The sequence below is a fragment of the Oratosquilla oratoria genome, chromosome 5 (assembly GCF_046742065.1).
Source record: "Oratosquilla oratoria isolate Oo_2021 chromosome 5, ASM4674206v1, whole genome shotgun sequence".
Classification (NCBI taxonomy): domain Eukaryota; kingdom Metazoa; phylum Arthropoda; class Malacostraca; order Stomatopoda; family Squillidae; genus Oratosquilla; species Oratosquilla oratoria.
The window spans coordinates 71024979-71036858 of record NC_134781.1 but is presented as its reverse complement, the minus strand read 5'-3'; the positions used below and the strand labels follow the sequence as shown (position 1 = coordinate 71036858).

Here is an 11880-nt window from a genome sequence, read left to right as displayed (position 1 = left end):
TAACCGATTTCAAACTGATTGGCCTGTAGTTGCATATGGACGATCTATCTCCCTTCTTAAAAACAGGAACAACGTTTGCCTGCCTCCAAGCAGTTGGAACAGAACCAGTGTCTACCGATTTATTGAATATTTCAGTTAACTGATCGCAGATTTCAAATTTACACTCTTTAAGCATTCTTGGAAAAATTTCGTCTGGACCCGGAGATTTTGTAGCTTTAAGTCTGTCAATCTGCTTGACTACTTCTTCTTTACTAATGCTGATATTAGATATTAGACTACTTTCTTCATCCCCTCTGAAAATCGGATCGCAGTCAGGTACACTAACCTCTCATTAGTAAACACCGATAGAAAATAATTGTTAAACTCCTCACTCATTTTTTCTTCCGATTCTATCATGACATTTTCATCGTTTTTATTTGGTCCTATTCTTTCTTTATTTTATGTTCTATAGAGGTGAAAGAAACCCTTTGGGTTGGATTTTGCTTGACTGGCAACCTTGATTTCATAATTACGTTTCGCTGAACGTGTATTCCTTTTAACCAGCTTTACCATTTCGTTATATCTTGATCTAAGGTGTGATTCCCCGTTTTTTATTTTTACGTAAAGTCCTCTTTTCATTCCGATCTCATGTTTCAATCTGTCCGTCATCCATTTGGGAGTATTACTACTTTTCCGTATTGACTTTAGGGGGATAAATGTGTTTTGTGCATTAATAATTAGATCAGTTAGATTGTTATACATTTCTTCTAAATTGCTGACCTGACTATTGGGCCCTCGCCCCCAAATGACCTGACCCAAGGTATGCATATTACCCTCCGTGACCCAGACCTGACTACCAGCCCTGCAACAAGAATCGAGAATGTCTGAAACGTCCGCCTGGCTTTTCGTATTCAATTTCAAATAGGTTTTTATATTGTCAAAGTTTGCTTTCCTGAAGTCTGGTACTTGAACGTTATTCGTACTTTTTAATTTTTCCCAAATAACATTAAATCTTATTTCTTGATGATCGCTAAAGCCTAGACTATCTCCCACTATTACGCTGCACGCACACACACACACGCACACACACACACACACACACGCACGCACACACACACACACACACACACACACACACACACACACACATATATATATATATATCAACATTAGAATTTGTTTCCTTATTCCGTCAACGATTAAAGTATTTTTCACTGACGGTCAAAGACAACTAATCTATATTTTTTCTACATTACTTTTACAACAATTTTATTGTTTATTCTGCCAAGGTCTTGATCATAGCATTTATAGAAGCAAAATATTTATTTTCTATTTTTTATATATACTGTATATGAGCTATCCTTAAAGTGCACCATATATAAGAATTATATACCTATATTATTAGAATTGTTATTAGAATTATATATCATATACTATTTCATATTGTATTATATCATTATATTATGTGTATTATATATATATATATACATATATAAATATATATATATAATATATATATATGTATTTATGTATACATATACATATATGTATTTATATATATATACATATATGTATTTATATATATATACATATATGTATATATATATATATATATATGTATATGTTGTTATGCCTTCCGCAAGGATATAAGGAAATATGTCTAGGAGGGGTTCGTACTTTGTGGCCTTGATGTGGTTAAGGCAAATCCAAACGGAAGTTAACATAAATAACTAATTTAATTTATAACAAAAAGTCAACAAAACAAATATAATAACTTTACAACAACAAAATTAATCAATAGACAATTAATTCCTCAACCTGAACCGAAACCAAGTCATGAGATTACAGTTACGTGGGTACACAACGGGATTAGAGCGAAAGCGATGGGGAGGGAAGTTACGCCTCGATAGCCAACGAAAATTGTCCGCTTAGAAGCCGGCGGAATGTATTATATATAGTGTTGGCGAGGACGGGAGGAAGGGGAAGGATGAGCCGGACAGAACTAGTTTAAGTCTGTCGGACGAGTAAGTAGAAACGACCACATGTATAAAGCAATTTACAGTACATACATAATTATCCAACAAGTACAGAGTATTATACATATACAGACATTTTAAATACATGGAGGATGGTGGGCCATCACAATATATATATATATATATATATATATATATATATATATATATATATATATATATATATATATATTCGCATTATAGAAATTAAGCCAATGCTCTGGAGTGCCATCTAGTGGCATCTAAGGGTCATGACGACATGACGATTTTGTCGGTGAACTTTGGAATCCAGATGCATCTCGCCCTCCATTCCACTCTCTCTCTCTCTCTCTCTCTCTCTCTCTCTCTCTCTCTCTCTCTCTCTCTCTCTCTCTCCTTCTTTTTCTTCTTCTCCTCCTGTTTCTTCTTCTTCGTCTTCTTCGTCTTCTTCTTCTTCTTCTTCTTCTTCTTCTTCTTCTTCTTCTTCTTCTTCTTCTTCTTCTTCTTCTTCTTCTTCTCCTCCTCCTCCTCCTCCTCCTCCTGCTTCTTCTCTCTCTCCCGCCTCCACTGAGAGCAAGTCTTTGGGTGGAGTTCTGTGACCTCGGGACGAGGGGGAGTGATTGGGAGAGGAAGATGGGGAAGGGAGAGAGGAAAATTGGAGAAAGGGGGTTAGAAGATGGGGAGGGAGAAGAGGAGAGGGGAGGAGGGGGAGAGAAGAGCACAGAGGAAGGTGGGAGAAGAGGAGAAAGCAGAGATTAGGAAGGGAAGGAAGGAAAAAGAGGAGGAAGCGGAGGTAAGGAGGTGGGAAGTGGGAATGCAGAAGGTAGAAAGGAGTATCTCTCGGGAGGGCAAGGGAAGATGAGAGGCAGAGAATGGTGGCGAGGGGTGAAGGAAGGGGGGAGGCGAGGGGAGGCGAAAGGAAGAGCTGGTGGGGAGGATTGATTCCCTCGGCTGAATAAAACCGCCTGGTGATAATCTGGTGAAACGTCCGCAAGGCCAGTCGTGCATCGAGTGCCAAAGACGACAAGAGATGTGGGCTGGAGGGAGGTGGGGGAGGATATTAGGAGGGCTAAAGGAGGGAAGAGGGCAGGGAGAGGGACGGGGGGAGAGGAGGAGGAGGAGGAGGAGGTGGAAGTGGAGGGGAAGGACAGACGGGGGGGGGAGTGCGTGGAGGAGGGTTAGGGAAGGAGTGGAGAGGCAAGAGGGGCAAAGGAAACGGAGCCAGGGGAATGGAAGAGGGAGGCAGACCATGGGGAAGAGTGAGGCAAAGGATGTGGGAAGAGGGGTAGTTAAGGCAAGAGAGAGGGAGGTAATGAGGAGAAAGAGGGAGAGGGAGGACGGCGAGAGAAAGGCAGGGGAAGAGAATGGGGTGAGAAGAGGAAAACGGTAAAGAAGAAAACGGGAAGACAGAAAAAAAAAGAGAGAAACGGGGAAGAAGCAGGGAAAAACGAGGGGAGAGCTGGAGGTCAAAGGAAAACGGGAAGTGGAGGAGAATAAAGAGAGGAAAGGTGAGGGGGAAGTGGAGAAGAAAAAGAAAAAGTAAGAAGAGTGATATAGAGGAAGAAGGGGAAGAGGCAAGAAAATAAGGGAGAAGTCTCGGAGGAACAGAGAGGAGGGAATGAAGAAGACATAAGAAGAGTGATATAGAGGGACTGAGAGGAAGAAGGGGAAGAGACAAGAAAACAAGGAGAAGTCTCAGAGGAACCGAGAGGAGGAAGGAGGAGGGAGGGAGGGAAGAGGGGGAGAAGACTGAGGGGGGAGGGGGAAACTGGGGGCTTGCTGGTGAGTTGGGGGAGAAGGACAAATACGCGCGGGAAAAAAAAATGTGTTTATGCCCGTCTGACCGGGGAGAATGTCTCGCCCCGTCGGCCGACCGCCCTGGCTTGTCAACACTATGTTGCCTCTGCTCCAGAAAGCATCGTGCACCTGCCACCACCTCCCACTACCTGCCCCGACTCCCACTACCTGCCCCGACTCCCACTCCCCTTTCCCCCCACCCCTCGGCCTCCCCTCTGCCTCCCCTCCCCTCCCCTTGCCTGCTCACTCCTATGCTCTCCCCACCTCCCTTCGCTGCCAGTGTGGGATACTGAATGCATGCTTCATACAGACAGTTTTTTGTTTTTTTGTTTTTTAGGGATTTTGGCGACATCCATACGGACCAAGTCACTCGGTATTCCTTTAAGACTGAAGACTAATATCCACTCAAGGATACTGATCAGCTTCAGTTGTCCATCTGGTCAGTTACCCTCGGAACATCATCTTTCATTTACTATCTCCACGGTGGGGATATTGTCCCAACGGATAGAGGCGCTGGTCATTGCTCACAAAATGCAATACTCCTTTCCTCGGCTCTTTCCCCTCCCATCCTGTCACCCTCCCCCCCTTTCCTCCTCTCCCTTGCTCTCCTCTCCCCTTCCTTACCCCTCCAACCCATCTTCGCGCCCTTTGTCCCCTCCTTAACCCTATCCCTTCCTCCCATCCCCTCCCTTCTCTACCACACCCTTCCCCTTTACTTCTTCTTCCTCCTCCTCCTTACCCCCTCCCTCCTGACCTCAGGACTGGATGAAGCTTGAATGGGATTTCAAGATCAGTTTTGAGGAACCTCTTCCTTTCCTTGCACACACACGCACACACACACACACACACACACACACACACACACACACACACACACACACACACACACACACACACACACACACACACACACACACACACACACACACACACACACACACACACACACACACGCACACACACAATCAAGACAGTTACAGAAGAGACCTGAAAAAGAACAGCTTCCCCCACAGGGTAATAGACGTTTGGAACAAGTTAGATGAAAACGTGGTGTGTGCAAAAACGATACACGAATTTAAAAACAGTCTAGATGAAATGAGATATGAGGACGGGACACCACGAGCATAGATCCTCTTCGCGTAAAATACAACTAGGTAAATACAACTAGGTAAATACACACACACAATCATCAAATCCGGCCGCCAAGAAGCTTCGAACGCAGGTCTCTCTGGACGGGACTCTCACGCGCCGCCATATTGCTATTCAGAGTATATAAAAAGAATCGATAACGTGATACCAATTCTAGTACCTAGGAATAGACCAGCTGAACACTACAGCCCTGAAGCCTGTTTTCAACGAATCCCGACGTCACCAGAGAGCGTGGCAGCACCGAAGCTTTTATTAGCTTCGCCGTTGAACTTGTCATAGAACAACGTGCTAGTAGCCGCAATGTAATTCAGATGATCAAACCCAGCCGTCGCGAAACTTCGAACGCGGGTTCCTCTGAGTGTGAGTCCCACGCACCACAATTTTTCAACTCAGAACTGTCCAATAAACTTTTTTTGGGGGTGGGTGGGTGGGGAGTGTGGAGATAATTCTATACAGCTAATGGAAGTCCCTGGCACTCAAATGGCCAACACTGTCTCGACAGAGTCCTCCAGTACTCAGTCGACGTCATTTTCATCACATCACCAAACGTTTTTCTTCAGTTAACCCATTCAACTCCGATGACAAGATGTCTTGTCATTTGGTCAAATAAAACAAAAAATTATAAAACACCAAAATGTTTGATCAAACACCAGAAAAATATGACGTCAGTCCTCGGACTGACGTCATACTTTTCTGGTGCTGTTTGATCAAACATTTTGGTGTTTTATGATATTTTGTTTTATTTGACCAAATGACAAGACATCTTGTCATCGGAGTTGAATGGGTTAAGGGAAATCCCTCACACAATCGGATCGACTGACTACATTTCCATCCAGACTTTCACCATTTTTTGTTTACCTGAAATTCCTCACTCACTCAAAGAGCTGAGACATTACGATTTTAGAATTACTTGTGTTTCCAGATCATCAGGATTGACGTGTTTCCCATGTGAGGACCGGAAAAACTGCCGCAATGAACCGAATTACTGCACCTGGGGATTCACCAAAGGCATCTGTGGATGCTGCGTTGTCTGCGCCAAGGCAAGTACTGTATATACGGAGCAATAGGGAGAGCTGAGCCATAGCAAGGGTGAAAAATATATCAAACGCATAAATGAATGGATCAATTGGTAAATGAATACATGGATGAATAATGTACATGAACAAATTATTTTCATGAAAGATGTTTCTTTCGGATTTTTCTATCGATCGTTTTGTAAAAGGTAAATTGTACAATCGTGTTGAAGGTGTTTACCCAATTATGCCCTTGACAAAATACATTCTGTCTAATGTCAGACGATTTCATTTAAGTGCAGGTAGAACCCTGAGACTATTTTCGTTTGTTCGGATAATCTGCAAAGTCGTTTGACAGCTTCCAGATCCCATTATAGTATCTAAAGTGCCCAACCGATTCTACAATGCTCACTCTCTAGGGCATCGTTGGTCCCCCAATCTGGACGAAGTCGCCTGACATTAGAAAGGCCGAAAACTTAAGCCATATATATTTTCATGTGGATAACAATGGGTTAACTCAATATGTACCTAACCTTTCTCTCTGACTGCTGCCAGGCGGTTCCATTCGGTTTTGTGAAACCTCTTCAGTAGAGAAGTGGCTAGTGCTTTTTTTTCCCTGGAAGATCTTCCCCTAGGTGACTAAAATGAGCCTCCACTTAAACTCTTATTCAGCCGAGGGCGGCAGAACCGTTGTTCAATTAATCCTTTAGCCACAACAATCCCGTTTGTAGGTTCTGTTCCTGGTAACACCCAACAATCTTCTTTTTCAGCTGAGGAGAAAATACTTTCGAGTCGAGAGTGGGGTGTGACTGCAGCAAAGGAATCAGTGTCACAATACTTTTCGATGATCACTCAATACTTCTCGATCCCGACAGGGCCCGGGCCAAAAATGTGGCGGAGACTTCAACCTGGATGGGACATGTGCCCCTGGACTGACCTGCGTGTCCTTTGGTGAGTGGCGCTACCACGGTATCTGCGTCAAAGTGCCTTCGATCCCCTGGGGTCCAGACTCTTCTGAGGAGGACAACAGCTCCAGCAGTGAGAGTAACGAGAGCTAGGGCAGTTCCCAGTAGTCCTTTTAAGCAGGGAGGTGGTGAAGGTAGGGTAAGGAGAGGCAAGAGCAAATGGAAATGGAAGAGGTGGGAATTTATAACTGAACTCAATAATGGAATTCGATAGACTCTATGGCAATATGGGAAACCGAAGAAAAGTCATTGTAGGTGTGTTAAAGGTAGAAAAAGAGCGATAAGGTAGAGCTGTATGACTCCAGACCGTAGTGATGTCATGGAAAAGGCCACCTCATCAGTCATGAAGAAAGGAAAGAAAAAAAGAAAGGTGAACTAGAAGAAGAATAAGGGCATTAAGGAAACAGATATGGAAAACAAATAGCACAAAAATTTGGCGAAACAGAACCCTTCAGAACTCCAAAAACCTCAAACCATCTTTGGTAGCCATGACCACAGCAGTAGTAGTGAGTGGTGAAACCTCTGGCTTAAGATCAGAAAAGATCATAATAGACGAGTCAAAGAATCTTTTTATTCGGAACATAAGGGGCAAACGTTGCTTGTAACTACGTGAAAAAAACACGGCAAAAAGACACCAAAGCCGAAAATTGAATCGGAACTACTTAGCCAAGTGTAGATTACGTAGTGTTAGGTTAGGTTAAATTCGGTTAGGTTTTGATAGGGTTTTACTGGATTAGGCTTGGTTAAGATTTAGAGAGATGTGCTGTAGTAAATGTACAAGAAGGTTTTTATAGGGTTTTATTGGGTTACGCTTGGTATAGATTTGGAAAGAGTGCTGTAAAAAAAATCCAGGATGACACAGAAGTACTTTATTCTCTAACGTTTCAACAGAGCCTTCCTCAGAGAGAATGGTACAAGCATATTAGCAAATAGTATCTATCTACTGTATATATATATATATATATATATATATATATATATATATATATATATATATATATATATATATATATATGATATAATATAATATAATATAATATAATATATAATATATGTATATATATATATATATATATGATATATATATATATATATACACATATATATGTGTGTGTGTGTGTGTGTGTGTGTGTGTGTGTGTGTGTGTGTGTGTGTGTGTGTGTGTGTGTGTGTGATTCACCATGGTCTTTGGATCACATGTTGGACTCGTGATCGACAGCTATTTGCCTCTCGGAAAAGAGCTCAGAGTTCATACATGACCGATCTAAGGGTAATGCTGTGACCTTACACGCGCACACACCCTCAACTCCACGCCCACGAGGGTTGGAGTAACGACTCCCAGCGCAGTGATACTGAAATTATTTCATCCCTGGGCGGGATTCGAACCCGGACCACCGTAGAGGCGAGCGGAAACTCGTGTCTGTGTGATTCACCATGGTCTTTGGATCACGTGTTGAAGTCGTGATCGACAGCTATTTCCCTTCCGGAAGAGAGCTCAATGTTCGTATATGACCGATCTATGGGTAATGCTGTGTGTGTGATTCACCATGGTCTTGGATCACGTGTTGGATTCATGATCGACAGTTATTAACCTCCCGGATGAGAGCTTAGAGCTCGTATGACCGATCTATGGGTAATACTTTGACCTTACACGCACAAACACCCCGAACTCCCCGCCCACGAGAGTTGGAGTAATAACCAGCAGTGCAGCGATACTGAAATTATTTCATCCCTGGGCGGGAATCGAAGCCGGACCGCTGTAGTGGCAGGCGAGAACTCTAACCACCACACGCCACGAGGTTTTGTGTGTGTGTGTGTGTGTATGTCTGTGTGTGTGTGTGTGTGTGTGTGTGTGTGTGTGTGTGTGTGTGTGTGTGTGTGTGTGTGTGTGTGTGTGCGTGTGCGTGCGTGAGTGTGTGTGTGTGTGTGTGTGTGTGTGTGTGTGTGTGTGTGTGTGTGTGTGTGTGTGTGTGTGTGTGTGTGTGTGTGTGTGTGTGTGTGTGTGTGTGTGTGATTCTGGTCATCCGTTTCATACCAGTGTGTAATATCTCTATTTCTTTAAAATTGGTCATGTGGCCGTGATTCTTTGCCTGTACCACATGGAACTAAAAGAATTAAACTACTGTTTGTAAAGTGGCTTGTGATTGGTCGCAGCTGTTATGTGTGGTGTCGCCGGGCCGACGCAACAACGCCAGTCCTATCGGACCTGACCTCATCTGACCTAGCATGAACTGACCTCAAGATCTGGAGGAACATGGCCATTCACAAACTTCGTGTTGATCTAAATAGCCCTACTTTCTTCGAAAACATAACTAGTGTTTGTCTTTTATATAAGAGCAAAAAGTTATCAAAGTCTAGCAAAAAGGAATAAAAAGAGATGTTTGAAGAGATCATTTTAATTCATTATAAAAGTCGAAAGATTGGTTGAAAATCTTATACAAAAACCGTCTAAGATTTGAACTTTATAACCGCAGAGGAATTAGAGATCATTGGTTACCGTGGAAATGCACTGAGGTATATCTCCAAACTGTTCTCGATTCCCGTAAAACTACCGAGTCGTTGATTCGTTTCGTGTTTGCATTACTAATAAAAGAGTAACAGTCTGTGTTAGTATCCTTTTCCTAACATCCACACCCGCCCACCTACCCACACAAACATATAAATACAGGAAATGAGTAAGAACATCATCAGTGTCTTTGGCCAGCATGATAGTAACATTTTGAGATGGAGTTGTGAAAGAAAAATGAATAAAATATTCGAAGGAAATTGGAATATTAGCTGATTAATTATCAATTAAGTTTCAGAAAAGGGAGGTTGTGTGTCAGATCTGTTAAGTTTTTATCTATGAACGTTTGATGTGCTCCAAGAAAGAAAGGGTTAGTTGGGCTATATGTGCAATATTTAGATATAGATAAAGCTTTCGGCAAGGCACCTCACGAAATATGTGGAGATTAGGATGTATATAGGGACTCAAAAATAGCCTACTGGAATGAATGAATGATTTCCTGAAAGATGCAATCACGAGGACAGTTGTGCATGAGACGTCGGTTTGAAGGAAGGGGAGGTGACTAGTGGAGTCCCTCAGGGCTCTGTACATATACCTGTGATATTCTTGTTATACGTTAACGACAAGATGGATGGAACAAATAGTTACTCCAACATATTTACAGGTGATTAGACTCTTCTTCCCAGAGAAGGTAACTGCTGCTTCACAACCTCAAAAAGGTGCTCCTCAGGGATTGTAAACCCACATGGGGAATCGATACTAAATGCAAGGTAGAGACTGACTAACAGTATATTCACTGTTGAAAAAAATCCTCTTATACTAACAACATATTCATTCTCCTAATAGTGTATTCATTTTTTCATGTTACTAATGTATCCATATACCATTACTAACCATTACGATATGTCACATGCCTGACACGTGATCCACATGCATGCAAGGTGCCGACAGGCACTGGCCTCTTGCAATACCTCCAATCTTGCTGACCTCCACATTCCCAAATCGTAAACACCTGACTCAAACATACAACACACATCACGCCACCGCCCAACGGAAAGTTACCGAAACAAGTACATAGTGTCACCAGACAGATCATTAACCATTTCCTTATACCTACCAAACAATATAATCATAACTGCAAACTATACATCTTGTTAAGACACATTCACTAATACTAAATAGATACATTGCAATATAACTAACACACAAATAGCATTGATGTATGTGAGACAGAATGAGTGGAAGAAAGGTGAGGTAAGGACCAAAAACAGTTGGATTTTTATTACTAACGTTTCGTCCTATAAGGACTTCCTCAGAGAGTCACACTGTGATATAGGACGAAACATTAGTAATAAAACTCCAACGGTTTTTGGTCCTTACCTCACCACTCTTCCACTCACAGATAGTATTGTATGAATCTCAAACCTATGACCTAACTGCAAACTCTACACCAGATATGCTAAGATAGGCATATTCACATATATATGCGGCGACTCTCCCCAAAGGGGATTACATCCCCATGCTGTGAATATTTCTTCTCTTCAATAAACCAAGAAAGCTCGAAGAGGATTTACATTCCCTGCCACAGGTGAAGCCATTCACAGGTTACACGACTGAGTCCCTGCGCCACCTTAAAACAGAACCATAAACCGGTTACACTAACCAGACAAAAGTTTCACGGTCACAATGCACAATGGGGGCAGAAGAAAGTAATCTCTGAAAGCTTCTGATCTGAGAAGCCCTTCTGGTCTTGCCCACCCCAGAAGGAAAAGGGTCAATAAGATGCGCCCTGAACATAACCTGCCAAACTTCCAACTGGCGTGGGAAGCTGTCCTCACCAAGCCCAGTCCCACTATGTTCTCAGTTGTAAAAGAAATCGGCCATCTTTTAAAGGGGAGGAACAGTAGCCGTCACAGTTCCATCAAAACACCTTGGACACTACCCTGCCCTGTAACACCCTTATCCCCGTATGCATACACATATACAATTACAAAGGATTACAAAGGCGGAGCATGCTGACAGGAGACCTTTTGGTCCACATCTAGGTCGGATGCGAAAAATCCTAATAATAGATAAATAGATAAATAAATAAATAAACAAATATAAACTATAACAATGTAAGTATAAAATAAAATACATAAATAAATGCATAGGCACAGTCTGTTGAACGCTGCGGCAGAAGTAGCGTCAATGATTTTAAGAGAACATTGACGTCACTTGTGCATTAAAATTCAACAGAAGTTGCTTACGAGACTGCAAAAAATTGGTTATATATATATAAATATATATATATATATACATATATATATACATATACAGTATATATATATATATATATATATATACATATATATATACATATATATATATATATATATATATATATATATATATACAATGTGTGTTTGTGTGTGATTCACCATAGTCTTGGATCACATGTTGGACTCGTAATCGACAGCTATTTCCCTCCCGAAAGA

At 42.0% G+C, this 11880-nt stretch overlaps 1 protein-coding gene across 1 annotated transcript in view; it reads left to right on the top strand.

Moving 5' to 3' along the window:
- LOC143025267 (venom protein 302-like) overlaps window positions 1-7154 on the top strand; it is a 13583-nt gene extending 6429 nt beyond the window's left edge. The window contains exons 3-4 of the mRNA XM_076184731.1: window positions 5842-5959; window positions 6808-7154. Of these exons, the coding sequence (XP_076040846.1) occupies window positions 5842-5959; window positions 6808-6990 (301 nt within the window). The 3' untranslated portion in view covers window positions 6991-7154. The remainder of the gene's footprint in view (window positions 1-5841; window positions 5960-6807) is intronic.
- The last annotated feature ends 4726 nt before the right edge of the window (window positions 7155-11880 follow it).